The 22,791-nt window shown below is 40.5% G+C and overlaps 1 protein-coding gene across 1 annotated transcript; it reads right to left on the reverse strand.

The window, feature by feature from the left end:
• Window positions 1-47: 47 nt before the first annotated feature.
• MRPS22 (mitochondrial ribosomal protein S22) lies at window positions 48-21,047 on the reverse strand. Its single transcript, XM_043595280.1, has 8 exons — window positions 20,827-21,047; window positions 10,223-10,386; window positions 8,994-9,158; window positions 7,006-7,149; window positions 6,034-6,117; window positions 4,629-4,774; window positions 1,234-1,342; window positions 48-276 (listed from the first exon to the last, which is right to left on the reverse strand). Exons 1-8 carry the CDS (start codon window positions 21,038-21,040, stop codon window positions 181-183), a joined length of 1,122 nt encoding a protein of 373 aa, XP_043451215.1. The 5' UTR covers window positions 21,041-21,047; the 3' UTR covers window positions 48-180.
• Between the last annotated feature and the right edge of the window lie 1,744 nt (window positions 21,048-22,791).

Genomic DNA, 22,791 nt, shown 5'->3' on the forward strand with positions numbered 1-22,791 from the left:
GGAAAATGAGTGGAGTAACAAGATTTTCTTTGCATTTTTGTTAGAGGCACTGTTAAAAAACAATTTTATTGGTAACTCCCATCTGTAGTTTTCATTTTGACATTTTTAAACATTCAGCTCAACATTAACAGAAAGCTAGTTATAATTTAAGTAAAATGAAATTTATTTAAAAAAATATTTTCAGGAAGCTGCAGAATGGCTAATGAATGCTTCTTGATAAGCTTGTAGTGTTAATTCTATATATGCTCCCTTCTGTGCTTCTGTTTTTGCAAAGACCTGTTTAAATTTAAAAAAAGAAACTCTTAAGCAATAGAACATGTACTATTTATAGTTTTCCATTTCTGCATTAGCAAAGTCCCAGTTTAAAAAGTCTTCCAAGTTTCACATTTTTTTTTTCTGATTATAAAATAAGCATACTACATGGACCAAAAAATAACATCCAGTACAGTTCAAGCCACAGTAATTCTAAATACCAGAAGAATTCTAACATGGTTGCCATGTCTCTTAGCCTGTTTTCAGAAAAAAATTAAAACCTGACATTGTACCCCCTGCTAGGTCAAAATGAAAATCATTAGATTTCAAAAAAAATCACTTTATTTTCCCCAAAAGCATTTTGCTTTACCTGACCGATCACAGAAAACCAAAATTAGTACCATAGTTTCTCTCTACTCCTCCTAGGGGGTCCATCACTGGTCACTTTTATCCTTAGAACTGCTTTGCGGTATGGGTAAAATAATATTGGGAGAGAAGCCAGATCCACAAAACCATGTCTATTCTGAGCATTAGAAGTGATGAAAATTATACAGTGACAGAGAACTCTGTGTAAGGCCATGGTTGGGAGAGGGAGGCAGCTCCAAAGTGCTAATGCAACTAAGACTTAGTAATAATACAGGCACCACCCTCTCCCCTTCTGGACAGGATTGTGACCTCCCTGAAGGACGGGAAGGTACACTGGGAACACGTGCTACCTGCTCCACACTGCCCTGCTCATCACTTGATCCCCTCAAAGAACAAGGGGGCGGCTGCCCTACTATCTGAACTACTTGGGACTTGAGCGTGCAGCTCCTCCACTCCCATCCCATCTGTTTCTGTTATCCAGGCTGAAGAAATATGGGACTCTGGTCACTGTTTCAAGATCACAAATGTTTAGTTACTATTAAATATGACCCACTTTAGAATTCTTCCCATCTCAATTAGCACCACACAACAGCCAGGTGAAAAAAGTCCCTTTACCTTAATTAAATGTACTCCCTCAGCAGCCTGCTCCTTGGCCTCCTGAGCCGACGGGCCATCTGGATGGAGCATGTGATACAGCTGGACCAAGCTGGTGGCATCATCCAGTCTAGGGTGAAAGGAATTACTGCTGTCAGTGGGTTTTCTTCATTTGCTTCACAGTTCTATAAAAATGTGTGCCAACTTAAAACTAAATTACACTTCAAACTTTCCTCGGGCCAGACATTTTTTAAGCCTTCAGGTTTTATACTTTCAAAGGCATTTTCAGAATACAGGCCAATTTAGGCTTTATTTCTACTCTGAGGTAGGCAGGCCGGGAATCAGTACAGGGAGTGCCCAATTTATGAAAGTGAATATATTCTAAGTGTGACTATATTCCTTTTGGAAACGGAGCATTACTTCTCATAGAAACAGCATTCTTAATGGTAGATGGCTGCCAGGCCAGCCCACTTCACCAGCAGCTAATAATGTCCTGTTACTCAGAGGGCAGGAATACTACCTTCCTCCCACATAAGCTGGAGGCTGGTGGTCAGGGGATGCTCAAAGCCACTTGCCTTTAAGTTCATTAGCAGTGAACTTATTGGCAGCTAACAAATTTTCATTAAGACTCTGAATTAGTGGGAAAATGCCTTTACAAGAGGCCTCCTAGGAGTCCAAGGAAAGACTCCCAGGCTACCTATCTATTCACAGGAACCCACTAGTCAAAAATTAGCATCCTAGTGAAGCCAATCTGAAATTGTGCACCTGAGTCAGAAGGAACGTCAGGTTCTACTTTTGCAATCTAAAAATCAGTCTTCTGGTTTGTACTTATCTTTTTAGAAACCTATAGACAACTTCTATCAGCAAAAAAACCTCTTTAGCCTTCCCCAAACCAGTCACTGTCTTCTCACATAGTCAACACTTGCCCACCATTTGTCACCTCAAAACTGAGGAGGTAACAACTTTTCTGAAATGCTTATGCTTTTGAGGTTATGCTGTGCACACTAGTGAGGTACTGGCTTCCAGTTGGGGGTAGAAGGATAAAGACATCCTAATTCAGTATTTCTCCCAGCCATTTCATTAATTTTCTCTGCTTTACATATGAGCTGGCAGATAAAGAGTGGAGTGATCGTGAGACTAAAGAATTTCTCAAGCCATGGTGACCTTAGAGAAATGCTCTAAGCTTATCCCAAGGCCCATCCACTCCAAGGCCATCCTCTGGGAGAAATGAGAAACCAGAGCTGTTCATATAGTAAAACTTTCCAGGGAAAAAAATTCAAACATGTTCATTACAAATGTATTGCTTGTTATAATCTAACAAAGTCCAATAAACATGGCAACAAAATTCCCCAAATAAAAAAAAGAATTCCCTTTAGAGCTTAGGCATGTGGTCCTGTTAGGAGCTTAAATGGGTTTCTATATATATTTAGATTCCATTTAGGGCTTTATTACATTCATGCTAAAGTATAATGCCTGTATCTTACTAAACAAGTTAGCTTAACACCTAGCCATATTTGAAAATAAGAGCAAATAAGTTTCCATGTTCAAACAGATTTTAAAAGAATCTCAACCACAAACCAACACTGGGACTTAATTAAGTCCGAAATAAGTATGAGCCGAATCCCAGTTCTGCCTTGTGTTTCATTCAGTGAGGATGTGCACCCTCTACTGTCCGGTCTGAGATTTGCAGCACATTGTCCAGGTCAGAAACCACACAAGAATGGTTTTACTTAATGTGGAGCAGAAAAGATTACTCAAAACTCCCTCCCAGTATACAAGTAAACTGCTTCAAATGTAAAGCTTAAATACGGTAATGACTATTACTATAATATATATTACTACATTTTGATAAAGAACTTTGATTTTCAGTTACACATTTTTTACAAAATGTTACATGTCTTTAAAATAAAAAAATTTCAGAATGATTCCATCTTAAAAACCTTATAAGAAAATTCGTTCACAGGAGATGTCACTGCCAACCGGCCCCCTGCTTATGTGGGATGAGGTTATGTGTCTGCCCTCTGAACTGGGGTTACAACACACTTGCTAGTAAAGTAGGCTGGCCTGAAGTCATCAACCATTAGGAATGCTGCTTCTATGAGAAATAGTGCTCTGGTTCCAAATATGGGCTGTATTTCTTAAAGAATGCCTGTGGCACCTTCTAGTTCCAAATGCCTTAGGAACTTTATGTGAAGGACTTAGATGAGATTACGTGGAGGATACTCTGAGTCAAAGCTCCTCATAGTCTGAAGGTGGCAGTAATCCCTATAACCCTCTTGTAGTTCAGACTTTTGAGTCAGTCAAGGACTGCCTACTGACCTTACTGCAACCATGCTGGTTTCTTTTCCTTGTCATCTTGGCATTTCTAATCCAACTGATAATCAAAAACAACAGTTTCATCACAAGCTGTAAAGTACAGTTTCAGCTAGAACCTGGGAGCACACCAGTTAAAATACATGCATGTTAAAATACAACAGATATTCCAGGGGCGCCTGGGTGGCTCAGTCGGTTAAGCATCTGACTTCAGCTCAGGTCACGATCTCACAGTTCGCAGGTTTGAGCCCCGCATCAGGCTCTGTGCTGACAGCTCAGAACCTGGAGCCTGCTTCAGATTCTGTGTCTCCCTCTCTCTGTCCCTCCGCTGCTCGTGCTCTCAAAAATAAACATTAAAAAAAACATACAACAGATATTCCTTGTTTCATGCAATTTTGGAAAACTAATTTTTTCAACATCTTAAAAGTCGTGCAAAAGCAAGGGACATTAAAAACAGTATTTTCATAAATTAAATGATGACTTTTACTGAAAACCTCCAGTCCCACCAGAAAACAAGCACCTGTCAGAGTTTATGTCTTTACATTTTCTATTTAATCCCTTTTTGAGTCTCTGGAAAGTTCACTTGGTCCCCAGGAACTCTGGTGAGGCCCAGGATAAGTCAGTATCCAAGGTATATAATACAGATGCACTACCATGTATCTTTCAAAGAATCTAGCTTTGTTTAAACAACACAAAAGAAGGGGCGCCGAGGGGGCTCAGTTGGTTAAGCATCTGACTTTGACTCAGGTCATGATCTCATAGTCTGTGAGTTTGAGCCCCGTGTCGGACTCTGTGCTGACAGTCTGGAACCTAGTGCCTGCTTTGGATTCTGTGTCTCCCCCGCCGCCCTGTCTCTCCCACTCTTGTGCTCTGTCTCTGTCTCTCAAAAATAAACATTAAAACAAAAACAAAAACAAAAACCACAAAAGCAAAGACTTGAGAAAACTGGGTTGTGCTGGAAGAACAAACCCATAAACAAATGAGGTAAATGAAAGGTATTTATTATTGGACAATACACTGTCATCAATGGGGAAAAATAGCTTAAATACAGATTTACTATAATAGTTGTGAGAATTTCTTTTACTTACTAAGATTGTACTTACAAATCTCTCTGAATCTGGTCAATCAGTAAACCATCAATCTTTTTCTTATTTACGAAATACCAAGCCATTCCACCAAAGTGTCTTGTTGAGCGTAAAAGGTCATACTTTCCATGTTTATCTATATCTTCGTAAGTCTGATGATGAATCTATCCACACAAAATGTAATTTTTCAGAAACATGAAAATAAAAAGTGAGGATTACTGGATGCACATTTACTAACATGAGCATTGCCCAAAAAGGTATCAATCAGTAAACCAGGTCTACTGATACCCGCCTCCACTATCATTAACCAATAGGTATGGTTTAGACTTGCCCTCCACTGTGGAAGTGTGTGGCAGCCTGGAACAAGTTTGCCACACATTTACAGTCAGATCAATTACTTTTCAGCAGCCAAGCACTACTCACGAAGCACCTATTACATATGTTGGAGACCACTAGAAATAATAGACCACCACTATCTTGGTCACTAGGGGAAAAGAAAAGAAATCAAGAATGTTTTTCCACTCCTCCCTTTTTCTCCTATCCCATCAACTGCTCCATTCTTACTAACTAATGTTCCTTCAGTTCTTCCAGATTCATCTTGCATATGATAAATAGGGCATTTCTGTGTTCAAAAGGCTTTCAAAGGCCTTCTGACTAAAGTCCAGATTCTTGAGTCTAGCCTCTGAGGTCAAGTACGGCCCCATTTACTTTTCTAGCTTCATCTTGAACACCTCCCATACACACTGTATGTACAAGCAAACCAGATGACTAGCCATTTGCAAGCACACAGTTTCCTACCTGTTTTTCACACTGTTCCCCCTCCCTGCCTGAAACACCTCTTCTCACTCAACTTCACCGTGTTCCCTGCCCTTCTAGAACCCTGATCAAGACCCCTATGAAGTCTTTCCTGAGAGCACTTTGTAATCTTCTCTTAGCACCTAACATCTTAAACCCAAGGTGATAATTATCTGCATACTTATCTAGCACCCTTCTCCACAGTCAATGCCAGACTGCAGCTCTAACAGAGCACACCCGATCTTAGTTCATGTACTCGTCTATATTACCCACCACACTATCTCACACATGGAAGGCACTACGTGATTACTTACTGAATTGTAAGACACACGACATTTTGGCAAATTTTAGCAAACGACTCTGTTCCTGTATGATAAAATGAAAAGAGAACAGGCTTTGCCTATTCAAGTTTGGGTCCTAAACTACCACCTACTAACTGTGCAACTTCCAGCAAGGTACTCAACTCTCCAAACTTAAATTCTCTCATCTGTAAGGGCTGCTGTAAGGATAAAACATCTGGTATACTTCAGGTACTCCATAAATGTTCAGGTATTTCTCTTTCCCTTGAATAAATCTTACTCATAACCATACTTACGTCCATACTTTAGAAACTATAAAATATACTCACTTTGATATATTCAGCAGAATCTGGCTCAAACTGGGCAACACAGAGATTGAGGACATCAACATGCCGGTCCTGGCTGTACATGGTCTAAAACCACACAGCACAGATGGAATTAGATGAGATAAACACGAAAGCTCAACACCCGTCCTGATGCCATGACAGATGTACTCATCCACATCTGTGCCCAGTAAGAGGTAGGCAGAGATAATACAGGCTCCACAAGTCACACCCACATTCAAATCCCAGCTAAGCCAATTGCAAGACTGATAACAGTGGTAGAGTCATCATTGGAAACACGTTATCTGTCAGGAGTGCTGATTCAAAGGGGCACATGCACCCCAATGTCTGTAACAACACTATCAACAATAGCCAAATTATGGAAGAGCCCAAACGTCCACCGACTGATGAATGGATAAAGAAAATGTGGTATACATACAATGGAATATTACTCAGTGATCAGAAAGAATGAAATCCTGCCATTTGCAACAATGTGGGTGGAACTCGAGTGCATTATGCTAAGTGAAATAAATCAGAGAAAGACAAATACGTGATTTCAACTCACATGTGGAATTTAAGAAACAAAACAGATGAACATTAGGGAAGGGAAGCAAAAATAATATAAAAACAGAGAGGGAGACAAACCATAAGGGACCCTTACATACAGAGAACAAACTGAGGGTTGATGGAGGGATGATGGGTGGGAGGATATGCTAAAAAGGTGAGAGGCATTAGGAGGACACTTGCTGGGGTGAGTACTGGGTGTTATATGTAAGTGATGAATCACTAAATTCTATTCCTGAAGCCAATACTACACTATATGTTAACGAACTTGGATTTAAATTAAAGAAAAAAAACAACAAAAACACAAAACCCTGCATATCTGTGCTTATCAAAGCAGAATGCTCTACAGCACCAGAGCCAATGTTCAACCAAGAAACCATCACCACTGACTCTACGAAAGCACAGTCACCTTACCTTAAGATTTTCTTCCTTGAAAATTACTGGTGTCAAAACCCTACGACCTTCTTTTGGGAAATAAACTTGTATCATCCTGTCCCGTTCTTCCCAAGAGGCTTTCCGTAGCGTGCCACTTGGTTCTCTGACAACAATAAAACGCTCCTGAAATAGAAAACATAATCAAGAATGAGTTTCTGAAGACTTATTTTTAGTTCCAGTGTTCCATTAAGCACCATTATATGAATAATTTGCAATCAAAATATAAAATGCAACTGGGAGACATAAAATGCAATGGTCTAGGATTTCAATGATAATGTTAAACCTCGAAGACTTGGCAAGATTTGATACTTCCTTCACTAATCACTGCTCTGCCTCTGACAATCAGAAATCTAAAATGAACGTATTTACTAAGTGCCAACCATGGTCCTAAAGTGAGCTCAATACATAAAATGATTCAACTAAAAAAAACTGATCAGAGATTCATCTAAATCCATTTCAGAGGAAAGAAGTACTATGAGACCTTTCAAACTGTTTCATTTCCCCATTCCAAAGTCTCACTGAAACAGACTTTATTTACTTTGTGATCTACTTCTAAAGTCCCTGGGATAAAAGGAACAAACCCAAGAATGTGGAGTCTTAATTCCTCACCTGTGTAATTCCTTATAGTGACAGGAGACATAAATGTATCAGAGAGACTGTCTCCCTGCTTCCGACCTCTTCACTTTTCCAACTACCAAATCCCAGGCCATGAGATGGCTTCCCTCTGAATTCCACCCACTGTGTGTGCCACTCAGTGGGCAATTTATCATGTGCAAGATTCCTGACACTGCTCAGATACTGTTAGAAAACTTAAAATGGGCAGGAGCTATGGATTATAATTCTTCACAATACCCGGTGACTTACAAAGAACTTTGCACATCGCAGATACTTGATATACATCTGATTAATGTTTAAATTAACTGACTTTCACCTTTTCAGAGATGTGAGAGTCTCTGAATGTGTTTTGAGGATAATAAAAACTTTCATCAAGTACTGCAAACAGAAAAAAATAGCAGATGCCTAAATAACACAATTATTTCTCAAAAGGACTAAGGTAATTTGAATTCTAAGTTCCTCTCTCAAGTTATAAAATGCTCCCATAAACAGCCTTCAAAGCACTGCAAACGTATAATAAAGCAGCCCAAAGCAAAAATTTTAATTAAAATGAAACTCTGAGATCCTTGTTCAACAGGTCAGGCATACAGGCAGCTGATGTACACAGACATGGACACTGCTCGAATCATGTCTTCTAACCATAATCATATATGATAAAAAGAATAATGTGGTGTGGCCCTTCCCCCAACCATAGCGTTACGTAGTACTCTAGTGCATTTTTTGGGCTAAATTATAAATCGCTCTTGTTTCACTCTTTATTGAAAAGGCTCAAACACAGTTCCCTTTTGGAACTGGTCATCAAGGGAAGAGGAGCTAGAGAATAAAAACCACAATAGAAGAAGCAGTGGTATCTGAGAATTGTCTGGGGAAACCTGTCACTCTTGCTGCAAATTCTGAAGAGCGAATATCCTTTGGGCAGTCTGGGTTTTTCTGGCATCCTCAAGAATTTACAGGAAAGAAAAACGTTTCAGCTTAGGAAGTCAGTCTAACTTGGGCAGAAAGAATCCCCTTCTGCCACTGCCTTGAAGATTTCTGCCTATTTGTGGCTTAGGGGTGGGTTTCTGTCTGTAAACCCCTCGTTCTGTCTCAGCACACCTTTCTCTGAAGTCAATCTGGAATATACTGTGTCCATAATCTGTAGGGAAATGGTAACATGATGATGTGGGACTGGTCTGCATTTCTCTTCTTCCTTATGCTGGGCTGGATCTTCCGGAAGGGTCTCACCCAGTCACAGGAATTCTGGTTTGGAAGATTCAGAGACAGCTGGGTCACAGTGATGTCGACCCTCGTTCCTCAGGTCCAACCGCACATATTTCAAATAAAGATCATTTTGCAGTTAGATATATACTCACCCGGTGTGGTATGCTATACGATATATCAGTAAACACATATTTGGCTGTTTCCGTTCCTTCCAAAATTTTATCTTCAGCTAACACGTCATTTATTGGCGCTCGTTCTTCCAGAACCGGTGGCATTTTTAATCGTACTTTAGCTGCCTCAACTGCCTTTCTTGTAGCCTAATGAAATAACACATTTCTTAAGGAAAGCTACAACGTTACAGACAAGGAGGATCATCTGACAAAAGCAGATACTGATATAAAATGCCAAGGACTGCGAAGAGAAGAAGCTGTAGCCACGATTCAGTGAGTGAAAAGGCCCCTGCACCCTGGCTTTTGCCTCTCCACTGTGGCTGAGAGCACCACCTACAGACTCAACCATTCTCAACACAGCAAAAGATGCTCGGAGACTGAGCCAGGCCACAAAAGCTGCTTAAAATTAAAGAAAGGATTTCATTTATTGTGTGCATACTATGTACCATATATTGTTTACATACTCTGAAAATATTTGGCTCATTTAATGCCCACAACTACCTTATGAGCTAGCTGACACTGTTATTCCATGGAAGAGAAAATAAAGGCACACAAATGTTAAGTAAATTGCTAAGAAGTTGCAACACTGGGACTTGAACCCTGGCAACTCAACTCCAAATCCCATGCTCTTAACCACTGACCACAGTGCTCCATGCCACACAGTTAGCAATGATTACCTCTGAGAAGTTCAAAGGGGACCTTTTACTCATGTGATATACCATTGGATATCTGAATGTTTTGCTCTGACTGTAATGGGCAATAATGCTTCACATATTATGAAAGCATTTTCCACAAAGCACTCAATACGCATGACTCCAGGAGGACCCTGGTAGCTTAGAGTAGGATGTGCTTCAGCAGGATCTCATAATCCCACGAAAGCATCAGCTTCAAAGCAGCTCACAGCGGAGGCTTCTGACGAAAGAAGCTGAAGCAGGCAGGACAAAGAAAAGACACTCGAGCAGGTTTGGGAGCAGAGGAGGAGCTCTGCTTGGACACGCAGGCCTGACCCACGTGCCCCCCGTCTGCCTAATTTCAGCCACGCTCCCTGCTCCTATCTGCCTGCCTGATCCCATTTCTCTTCTCAGTCTGTGCCTGGAACTCCCATCATGAGCATCTATGGAAGAGCAGCTCTCAGCGTCCAGGGGGCCTCTGGAAATCTAATTTAACCCTTGAAAGAAAAGTATCCTGCCCATATGTCTGCATTCACATACTTCTTCCAACTGTGCCTGGGTCATCAGCTTATAGGTTGGTGGCTTCAGTTCTTGTACAGCTGGTTTAAAAATCTTCTGCAGATTCAAGCCTGTCATCTTGATGAGTATGTTTTGGACTTCCTCATCCATAAATGTAGGTTTCTTGATCTCTGAGCTACCAGATTCTGTTAAAATGGATTGTAGTAAATAAGAAGATGGTAAAAATGACAAGCCAACGAGACCTCAAAACAGAAAAGTTAATAGAAATGATGAACAAAATGTCTACCTCAGTATGCATAATGTTAATCCCTATGAAATCCATTCATCCATTCCTTGATAAAATTTACTGACCACTTACAATGATTAAGAATACTGGAAAAAAGGCACTCAATCTAGTGGAAAAGCAACATAAAAAAACTGATTAATCTGGGGCACCTGGCTGGCTCAGTCAGTAGAGCATGCAACTCTTGATCTTGGAGTTGTGAGTTCGATCCCCATGTTGCATGTGGAGATTACTTCAAAGAAAAATTTTTAAACTAAGTAATGTAATAATGTTAATCATAATAACTTACAGAGTTGTCTCCTATACGTCAGGCATTACACATATTTTCAGGAATGTTTAAACAACCCACAAAATAGGTATTGATATCTCAATTTTATAAATGAGGACATTGGAGCCTCCTTAAAGACAACTAGCTATTAAGTGACAGAGTCAGGATTTAAACCAAAGTTTGTTTCTAGAGCCTAGATCAGCTCTAGTCTCTCATGGTGGCCCCCAGTGCACGCGCCACATACATACTCTTGGAGCAGAGATGGACACGGCAGGGTCAAAGAAGGCTTCCCAAGGGCCTGAACAGCACAGAGAATAAAGGGAAGGAAATTCCAAGCTAAGGGGCTGCAACTAGGAAACACAGGCTTGGATTACGACGTGGGACTGAAAAGGCCAAGCGGGTGTCATGGAAGAGGCTTGGACAGGAGAGGAGACCAGATATCATCTCTGCCTTATGCAGTTTGCCTATCCATTTGCCTAACTTCCCCTGTTCCATTTCCATTAGGAAAAAAAAAAGAAAGAGAGAAAAAAAAAAGAGAGGAAATAAGTACCATTCCTTCCCAGCCACCTCTTCCTCTGCTAGTCCTGTACATGCTGAGTCCCCTAAAAATCCTTCTCTTCTCCCTTCCTATATTCTCCCTGAATGATATCCTAGCAATATAACTTTAATTACTTCTTTTTTTTTCCAAGTTTTTTAAATTTATTTTTGAGAGAGAGAGATCATGAGTTGAGGAGAGGCAGAGAGAGAGGGAGACACAGAATCTGAAGCAGACCCCAGGCTCTGAGCTGTCAGCACAGAGCCCGATGCAAGGCTCGAACTCACAGACCGTGAGATCATGACCTGAGCTGAAGTTAGATGCTCAACCAACTGAGCCACCCAGGCGCTCCAACTTTAATTACTTCTATATGCTGGTGACTCTAAAATCTGAATCTTCAGTTAAGATCATCCTCCAACCACCTAATCCATGGACATCTCACTTGCACCCCAGTACTGCCAAAGCAGAACCCATCAACTTTCTCCCATCTTAAACCTGCTTTTCCTATTGTTCCTTATCTTAGCAGCATCCATAGGTCATGTGGGCCTGAAATCTCGCAGTCATTCCTGACTTCTTTACTCTCCACATCTAGCCAAAGAGCAGTAGTAACAGCAACAGCAATGATAACAAATAACATTTGTTAGGTGCTTACTATACACCAGTACTTACTGACCTAAAAATGTTACGTATTCAGCACATTTAATCTTCACAACCCCAGCAATACCATAATTATCCCCATTTTACAAAAAAAGCACACTAACACAGAACATACTGCCTGTTACACCTCATAAATCTCTCTAATCCTCCATTTCCCACTGCCACTACTCTGATCAAGGCCATCCTCATCTCTTGCCTTTGCCTCCTAACCAGTCTCCCTGACTCCAAGAATGACTCAGACTCCATTCTGACACCACTGTAGACCATTGTTCACAGAACAACCAGAGTAATCTCTTAAAAACGCAGTCAAAACAACAGGAAAGATTAACGAAACTAAGAGCTGGTTATTTGAAAAGGTAGGAAAATTCACAAACCTTTAGCTACACTAAGCAAGGAAAAAAAAGAAAGGACCCAAATCAACAAAATTATAAATGAAAAAGGAGACATTACAACTCATACTACAGAAACACAAAGGATCCTAAAAGGCTAATGTGAACAATTACATGGCAAAAAACTGGACAACCTAGAAGAAATGGAAAAATTCTTAAAAACATATGCCCCACCAAGACTGAGGAAGAAACAGAAAATCTGAACACACCAATTACTACTAAGGAGGTTCAATCAGCAATAATAAATGTCCCAACAAAGAAAAGGCCAGTACCAGATGGCATCACAGGTGAATTTTACCAAACATTCAAAGAAGAATTACTGCCAATCCTTCTTAAATTCCTCCAAAAAACTGAACAGGAGGGAACACTCCCAAACTCATTTTACGAAGCCAGCACTATCCTGCTACCAAAGCCAGACTCTACAGCCATACCACCCTGAACACACCCAATCTGGTCTGATATCAAAGCTAGAAAAGGACACTACCAGAAACTACAGGCCAATATTCCTGATAACTATGGATGTAAAATTTCTCAATAAAATACTTGCAAACCAAATTCAGCAGCACATTAAAAAGATCATTCACCATGATTAAGTGGAATTTATCCCTGGGATGCAAGGATGGTTTGACATACACAAATCAATGGATACATGACACTAACAGAATGACAGAAAAATCATATAATCATTTCAACAGATGCAGAAAAAGCATTTGACAAATTTCAACATTGGTTCATGATAAAAGCTCTTAACAAATTAGGTAGGGAAGGAACATATCTTAACATAATAAAGCCTATATATATGCTAAACCCACAGTTACCATGAAAGACTGAAAGCCTTTCCTCTAAGTTCAGGAATAAGACAAGGATGTCTCCTATTCAACATAATGCTTCAAGTCCTAGCCAATCAATTGGGCAAGAAAAAGAAAAGGTTCTTAGAATTGGAAAATAACAAGTAAAACTGTATCCAATTGCAGACAATAGGATTTTGTATGTAGAAAATCCTAAAAACTCCACAAAAAAACAAAACAAAACAAAACAAAAACTATTAGATCTAATCAGCAAATTCAGTAAAGTTGCAGGATACAAAATTAACATTTAAAAATCAGTAGCATTTCTATACTAACAGCAAGTTATGTGAAAAAGAAAGAAAGCAATCCCATCGACAACAGTATCAAAACTAATAAAATACTTAGGAATAAATTTAGCCAAGGAGGCGAAAGAAATCAAAGAGGAGGAATGCAGGGAAGATGGTGGAGTGGCAGGATCCTGAGCTCACCTCACCCCAAGGATGCACAGAGGCAACAACTACATGTATGTCAACTAACCCTGAAAATGACCTGAAGCCTGGCAGAACAGATCTCCCACAGCTGGTTGTAGAAATAAGGCCACATCAAAAAGGGTAGGATGGGTGGAAACACAGTCAGTAATCAAACCCCTGGCTCAACTAACCGAAAACAAGAAGGATATCACAAGCAAAGAGGAGCAAGAAGATCAGACTCCCAGACTGGACTCCTTCCCAGACCCACACTGGGAAAAGGAGTCCCCACAAGATCTGGCTTTGAAAATGAGTGGTGCTGATTTTAAACTCTGAGACAGCCAGAGGTTAAAAAACCTGAGACCCAGCATGCTAAGTAACTCACCGCAGACACAGCACAAAAGCAGCAGTTGGAAAAGCACCTAGGGCATATGTGAAAGATATGTATGGACAAAGCTGAGGATGTGTGCCAGAAAGACAGGAATCTTCAGGAAACTTCCCTGGGAACAAAAGTGATGGTGGTGCCATTTTTCTTGCCCTCCCCAAGCCTAGACGGCCAGACTCTTGACGGAGCCTGTTCTAACACACTCTTCATCTACCCTGCTAGCAGCATGTGCCTTGCCTCAGTGTTGCCCCGTGGACCTGTCCCACCCAACCCACCTGCCTTGGTAGGCACCCCTCCAAAGCAATTCCTGCCACGGGGAGTGGGGGAGATAGTCCCACACACCAACATGTGTTCAATTCCTGCCAGCCAGGCCTCTTACTGCCTGCATGGGGAACAAACCCTGCCCCCTTCAGCTGTCGCAACGACTAACTGGAAACAACCAGGCTACCTACCGGCAAGCCCATGGCAGCCGCAGCCAGGCCTTTCAACAGGACAGTACACTGCCCACTGTGCCTGCGGCAAATGAAGCAGGACATGGAGCCCACTGAGCTAAGGGCCAGCCCAACCCATCAGGATGCCCACAGAAATTGTGGCCTAGCCACAAAATGAGGACACACACAGTCCACACAGGGGACACCCCTGGAGCATGTGGTCTGGTGACAAGAAGGGATTGTGCTACAGGTCACCACAGGACCTCTTCTACACAAGGATACTACTTTAGAGATCAGGAGACATATCTACCTGATACACAGAAACAGATACAGAGAGTGAGAAAAAAATGAGGAGACTGAAGAATATGTCCACAAGGAAAGAACAAGACAAAAATTACAGAAAAAGAACTAAACAAAATAGAGATAAGGAATATGCCTAATAAAAAGATCAAAGTAACAATTATAAAGATACCCAACCAGACTTGAGACAGAGGAATAGATGAATTCACAACTTCAACAAAGAGATAGAAAATACAAAAAATAATCAATGAGAGTTGAAGAATACAATAACTGAAAGAACAAATACACGAGAGGGAATCAACAGCAGATTACAGAATGCAGAAAAATGGATCAGTGATCTGGAAGACAGTGTAATGGAAAACAACCAACCTAAATAGCAAAAAGAAAAAAAATAACAAAAAGTAAGAATAGGTTAAGGGACCTCTATAACATCATGAAGCACAGTAACATAGTACTATAGGGATCTCAGAAGAAAAAGAGAGACAGAAAGGGGCAGAAAACTTATTTAAAGAAGTAATCACTGAAAATCTCCCTAATATGGGAACACATTCAGGTTCAGAAAACACAAAAATCCCCAAACACGATGAACCAAAAAAAGTCCACACCATGACATATAATTAAAATGACAGAACTTGCAATAAAGAGAGAATATTAAAAGCAGCAAGAGCAAACAATTACAAACAAGGGAACTCCCATAATGTTATCACCTAATTTTTCAGCAAATAATCTGAAGGTCAGAAAGGAATGGCAGGACATATTCAAAGTGCTGAAAGGAAAAAATTTACAACCAAGAATGCTCTACCCAGCAAAATTATCTATCACTCAGAATTAGAGAGATCAAGAGTTACCCAGACGAACAAAAATTAAAGTTCATCACCACTAAATCATATTTACAAGAAGTGTTAAAGAGAATCCTTTAAGTGGTTAAAAAAAAAAAGACAATAACTACAATTCAGAAAATTGTGAAAGGAAAAAATTTCACTGGTAAGAGCAAACATATAGTAAGTAGGACATTAATCACTTATAAAGCCCCTATGGAAGTTAAAACACAAAAGCAGTAAAATCACCTATATCTACAAAAATTAAAAGAAATATTAGGGATATACAAAATAAAAAGATGTAAAATATGACATCATACATATATAAAACATGGAGGAAAAATGTAAAACATAGTACTTTCAGAATGTGTTCAAACTTAAGCAACCATCACCTTAATAATAGGGACTGCTATACATATATGATGTTATATATACACCCCTGGTAACCACAAATCAAGAACCTGTAATACACACACACACACAAAAAAGGGAAAAAAAGCTAAACATGACAGTAAAGAAAGCCACCAAACAACAAGAAAGCAAAAGAAGAAAGGAACAGAGAAGAGTTAAAAAAAAAAAAAAGAAAACCCACCAGAAAACAATTACTAAAATGGCAATAAGTACAATACCTATCAATAATTACTTTACATGTAAATGGAGTAAATGCTCCAAACAAAAGATACAGGGTGCAGATGGATTAAAAAAAAAAAAAAAAGACCCATCTATGCGCTGCCTACAAGAGACTCACTGCAGAACTCAAGATACACAGAGACTGAAAGTGAAATGATGGGAAAAGATATTCCATGCAAATGGAAGAAAAAAAAATAGTAATATTTACATCAGACAAAATAGACTTCAAAACTAAGACTGTAGCAAGAAACAAGGAATTACATAATGATAAAGGGATCACTCCAATGAGAAGATATAATTGTAAATATCTATGCACCCAACATTGAGGCACTTAAATACATAAAGTAAATATTAATAGACATACAGAGAGAAACTAACAATAATAAAATAATAGCAAGGCACTTTAACACCACTTTTACATCAATGGATGGAACATCCAGTAAGAAAATCAGTAAGAAAACAATGTTCTTGAATGACACTTTAGACCAGATGAACTTAGCACATGTATACATAATATTCTATCCAAAAACAACAGAATATACATTATTTTCAAGCTCACATGGTACATTCTCCAGGTTAGATCACATGTTAAGACTACAAAACAAGTCTCAATAAATTTAAGACTGAATCATATCGTGCATCTTTCCCAACCATAACAGTATAAAATTAGAAATCAACTAAAAGAAAAAAAATGAAAAAAACAAAACAAAACAAAAAAACACGAACACATGGAGGCTAAGCAACATGCTCCTGAACAACCAATGGGTCAAAAAAAAAAAAATCAAAAAGAAAGATATGGAGACAAATGAAAATGGTAACACAACAGCCACAAATCTTTGGAGCACGACAAAAGCAGTTCTAAGAAGGGAATTTATAGGAATACAGTCCTACCAAAGAAACAAGAAAAGTATCAAATAAACAATCTAAACTTCTACCTGAAGGAAACTAGAAAAAGAACAAGGCCAACATTAGAAGGAATAAAATAAAAAAAAATTTAGAGCAGAAATAAATGAAACAGAATAAAAAATAGAAAAGACCACTGAAACCAAGAGCTGGTTCACTGAAAAGATAAGCAAAATTGATAAACTTATAGCTAGACTCATCAAGAAAAAAAAAAAAAGGACCCAAATCAGAATTAAAAGAGAAGTAACAATCAGCACCACAATACAAAGGATTATGAGAGACTACTACGAAAAATTATATGACAACCTAGTAGAAATGGGTAAGTTTCCAGAAATATAACAATCTTCCAAAACTGAAGCAGGTAAAAATAGAAAATGTGAACAGACCCCTTACAAGTGATAAAGTTAAACCACAATTTAAAAACAACAACAAAGTCCAGACCAGATGGATTCACAGGTGAATTCCACCAAACTTGTAAAGAAGAGTTAGTACCCATTCTCCTCAAACTATTCCAAAATAATAGGGGCACCTGGGTGGCTCAGTGGGTTAAGCATCCGACTTGATCTCAGCTCAGATCTTGATTTTAGGGTCATGAGTTCAAGCCCTACATTAGGCTCTACACTACATATATAACCTACTTTAAGAAAAAAAAAAAAGTAGAAGAGGAAAGAAAGCTTCCAAATACATTCTGTGAGGCCAGCACTACCCTAATACCAAAACCAGAAAGAAAAGAAATACAACCACAGGCCAATATCCCTGGTGAACCCACCCTTATGTCATCAATTAATCTACCACAAAGGAGGCAAGAATATACAATGGAGAAAAAAAGTCTCTTCCATAAATGATACTGGGAAAACTGGATATCTACATGCAAAAGAATGAAAGTGAGTCACTTTGTTACACCATACACAAAAATAAACTAAAAATGGATTAAAGGCATAACTCCTACAAAAAAAAAAAAAGAGGGGCGCCTGGGTGGCTCAGTCGGTTGAGGTCATGATCTCGTGGTTTGTGAGTTCCAGCCCTGCGTCAGGCTCCATGCTGACAGTTCAGAGCCTGGAGCCTGCTTTGGATTCTGTGTCTACCTCTCTCTCTCTCTCTCTCTCTCTCTCTCTCTCTCTCTGCCCCTCCCCCTGCTCATACTCTGTCTCTCTCTCTCTCTCGAAAATAAACTTAAAAAAAATTAAAAGAAAAAAAAAGAAAGGCAGTAATTCCTCTGACATCAGCCATGGCAACATTTGTCTAGATAGAACTCTTCAGGAAAGGGAAACAAAAGCAAACAAACTACTGGAACTTCATCAAAATAAAAAGCTTTTGCACAGCAAAGAAAACCACCAACAAATGAAAAGGCAACCTACTAAATGGAAGAATGCAAATGATAAATCAGATAAGGGATTAATATCCAAAATATATAAAGAAGGTAATACAACTCAACACCAAAAAAGCAAAAATGGGCCGAAGACCTGAACAGACATCTTTCCAAAGAAGACATACAGATAGCCAACAGACACATGAGAAGATGCTCAATATCCCTACTCATCAGGGAAATGCCAATCAAAACCACATTGAGATAATACCTTACACCTGTCATAATGACTAGACTCAAAAAGACAAGCAACAAATGTTGGCAAGGATGTGAAGGAAAAGGAACTCTAGCGCAATGCTGATGGGAATGTAAACTGGTGCAGCCGCTGTGAAAACAAGTATGGAGGTTCCTGAAAAAACTAAAAATAGAAATACCATATGACCCAGTTAATTCCACTATACTGGTTATTTATCAAAAAAAGCCAAAACACTAATTTGAAAAGATATATGTGCCCCTATGTTCAAAGCAGCATTATTTACAACAGCCACAATATGGAGACAACTAAGTATCCATCAATGGATAATAAAGTTGTGGGGTATGTGTGTGTGTGTGTGTGTGTGTGTGTATGTGCATGTACACATGTGTAAAAGAATATTATTTGACCACAAAAAAGGAGGAAATCATGCCATTGGGGACAACATGGATGGACTGTGAAGGCATTATGCCAAGTGAAATAAGTCGAGCAGAGAAAGACAAATAATGTATGATCTCAACTACATGTGGAATCTTAAAACAAACAAAAACTCACAGAAAAAGAGATCGGGGGTGCCTGGATGGCTAGGTCAGTTAAGCGTCTGACCCTTGATTTCAGCTCAGGTCATGATCTCATGATTTGTGGGACCAAGACCCACATCTGGCTCTGCACTGACAGCACAGAGCCTGCTTGAGATTCTTTCCCACTCATGGGTTCTCTCTCTCTCAAAATAAATATTTAAAAGGAAAAAAGAAAATGAGATCAGACTTGTGGTCTTATGGTTACCAGATGAAGGGGTAGGAGGAGGGGGAATTGGAAGAAGGTGGTCAAAAGAAACAAACTTCCAGCCAAAAGATAAATAAGAACTAGGGATGCAATGTACAACATGATAAAAACTGTTAACACTGCTGAAAAGCATATATGAAGGTTGTTAAGAAAGTAAATCCTAAGAGTTCTTACCACAGGGGAAAAAATGTTTTTTGCTTTTCTTTGTATCTACAGGGGAGAAAATATGTAAACTAATCTTGCTGTAGTAAAAATTCATGACATATGAATTTCACAACATATTATCACTGTGCTGTACACCTTAAACTTATACAATGCTGTATGTTAATTGTATCTCAATAAAACAAAAAAAATTTAAATATGATCAAGATCATGCATGCTTGAAACTCACCAATGACTTCCAATATCACTTAGAAAAAAAAACTAAGGCAGTCTGCTTTCTCACTATATCCCCCACTAAACAACGTGCTCCCCCAAAGGCCAGAACCCTGTCTTATACTCATCTCTAACACCCAGGTCACTTAAAGCACCTGGCAGACAATATGTGCTCAGCACTATTCTCCCAGACCGTCTCACCCATTCCCCCAGCTTGAGTTACCACTTTCACCAGATGTTTCTCACTTCAGATATGACTGCGTATTAGATACCTACACTAGAATTTCAAAAGCACCTCAAATTTAACGTGTGCAAACAGACGTTTAGTTCTGCCTTCCTGCCAAGCTCATCTCATCTACTCCTGCCTCTTCTTCCCTCACCTCCCTACCTGTTCCTACAATTTCTGTCTTGGTATAAATGGGATTATTCTCCACTCAACTGTGCAAGCCAGAAACCTGAGAAGCAACACTGATTTCTCCTTTTAAACTTAGAGCCAAAGCCATAACCAACCCTTATCAATCCTACCTAAAACATGGGTTTCCAAACTACCTGTATTTCAGTCTCATTTCTGGACTTTTGCTTATGCTGTTTCCTCTGCCTGAAATGCTTCCTGTTTTCTCCCTATAGCGTGGTTAGCCAGGTCTCAGCTTTCGTCATCATCCCCAGGAACCCTTCCCTGCCCCTTCCAACCTAGTTTGAGCGCTACTCTTATGTGCGATCCCCTGTGCCTGAGTCACACTACACTGCCACCTCCCCCTTGGGCCACGAGTTCCCTCAAAGTTTAGTTGGCCGTTTCCCCAAACGTAGCTGTGCTTTGCAAGGAACCGAACTCAGGCACTGTTAGTTAAGCGAGTGAAGAATTACAAAGGTGGACGATAACAGACCCTTCAGGTACAAGGTACAGAAGGAAGCCGGCTGGGTCTAAGGGAGCACTGCTAGAGGAGCCGGAGACTGGGATGAGGGGGTGGGGCCCGCGTGGTTCTCGCCAGCCAGAAGGACGCTCTGGGTCTCCCAGGAAAACGCGCCAGCGGACGTCTGACAGGTCACTTACCCGCCTCAGAGGCAAGCCGACGGCATGGCAACCCCGCCCCGCAGAGCCTGGGCAGCGGCTGGAGCAGGGTGCCGAGATGGAGCCGAGTTCGGGCCGGGAAAGAGACCCGCTCGATGTTCCGAGTACCTGTCAGGAGGCCCCACAGCGACACAGACGCTCTGAGGGTCGCCATGATTATCCGGGGCCATCTGCGCCGGAAGTGGCTGTGAGCCATTTCGGGTCTCGCGCACTTCGCGCGGCATTCTGGGAAATGTAGTCTGGTTGTGGGAGGTGGGAGGCGAAGCTGCGCAGCTTTACGATTTTCTTGTAACCCGCTTCTTACCACGTGGAAAATGTTCGTGTCCTGTGTATGCATACAGCCAAAGGTAAAACGTACAACATCTGCCTTATATATTTTTTCCTGGACCTTTCCTTCGGTTTCCATGGCTCTAACCGATTTCCATGGCCTGCCCAAACCTTCTCTCCATGCCCCAGGTTTAAATCCAACTGCCTATTCTACTTATCCATTCCAGCTTATCACAGACCCTCCCACATGACAAATATAACCGATTGCCACCACCAACTTCATCCATACCAACTCATACACTTCATTCTGTCTCAGAACCTTACCTCTTTACTTCATAGCCCTTTTCTCAATTTGTGATTATTTTGCTCATTTATTTGCTTATTTTTCTCATCCCATGAAGACAATCACTCTACGTATGTCACCTAACCTGGAATGTCTATGTCCAGCAAACATGTGTTGAATAAATGACTGAATGAATGATTAAGTGATCCTGTTATTTTCTTACCAGCTGTCCAGGATGTGTAGGTCTTTCTCTTCCCTGTAGTTTGGCACTTGTGCTAAGAACTCATCCCAAGGCCTGGCCAAAGGAGGATGTTAACACTTGTTTGAGTTAGTTGGACAGGTAGACTCATCATCTAACCTTAACCTCTTTTCCACCATGGCTCATTTAGATCTCTGTTTCTGAACAGATTCCCTGATTGGGTGGGGGAGCATAGAGCTCTAGGCTGCATTCAGGGATGGCTGCTGCCCTATGCTTCCCAACACTTCCGCTCACACCTACATCATAGCAGGTAGCAAGTGTCAGGGAGTGGTAGTGAAATGCATGCAAGTGTCTCCCAGCCCGTGCCCTTTCTCTAAGAATCGCCCACCTACTTCATTCCCATAGGCACTGCTGAGAGGATAGGCCTCACTGGCTATGTTTTTGTATATCACTCCCCTGAATAATACTGTTTGGACAATGAGTGGACACCTAATGCAGGAGGAATGAATCCATTGGCTGCTGTATTTCTTGTAGAGATGGCTGACTATGTGCTTTGAGAAAAAGAGAGATGAGGAAAGGTGCTATCTTGGCCAGAGACCCTCCCATGTTCCTTTCATTAATCTCCTTTATTCGGGCCACACTAAGTTTTACTGACAAGTATTAACCAAGTTTCCTAGTTCTAGCTGTAACCATGGACAGTCGCCCACGTCATTCTGAATCTCAGTTCCTCACCTACAAAATGGCTATAATGAGAGCACTTACCTTGCAGACTTTGAGGATAAAGGACTTTCAGGATTTGACGCCTGGCATTTCATAAATGGGGTGGGTGCAAGACAGCTGGGTGGCAGCAAGTCGGGGCCTGTCTGAAGATCTTCAGAGGGAACACTTATCAGTGAAGGCTATCTGGTTATAAGCAACAAATATTTCCTGTCTAAAACAGAGATGGAAGTGTTGGGAAAGATGTTGACTATCTCACAGAGTGAAAGGGAAAGGTGAATAGCAAAGCCGCAGGAAGGCCTTGAAGGATGGAAGCTCCAGGGTTCCCAGAGGCAGGAACTCAAGAGAAATCTCTCCAGGAGGCTGCTGTCAGAATGCCTTGGTCCCAACTACTTGCTTTCCATCAAAGCCGAGTTCCTGGTGAGAGAAACTGACTGGCCTAGGTGAGGTCCTATTCACACCCTGGGAAATGGGGAGGGCT

The sequence above is a fragment of the Prionailurus bengalensis genome, chromosome C2 (genome assembly GCF_016509475.1).
Source record: "Prionailurus bengalensis isolate Pbe53 chromosome C2, Fcat_Pben_1.1_paternal_pri, whole genome shotgun sequence".
Lineage (NCBI taxonomy): Eukaryota > Metazoa > Chordata > Mammalia > Carnivora > Felidae > Prionailurus > Prionailurus bengalensis.

Excerpts from the sequence above, each read along its gene's own strand:
- MRPS22 (XM_043595280.1), bottom strand. The coding sequence starts at position 21,040 with ATGGCTCACAGCCACTTCCGGCGCAGATGGCCCCGGATAATCATGGCG. Across the intron at positions 9,159-10,222 it reads CCCAGGCACAGTTGGAAGAA|GCTACAAGAAAGGCAGTTGA; the intron begins GTATGTGAATGC and ends TTATTTCATTAG. Across the intron at positions 4,775-6,033 it reads ATTCTGCTGAATATATCAAA|ATTCATCATCAGACTTACGA; the intron begins GTGAGTATATTT and ends TTGTGTGGATAG.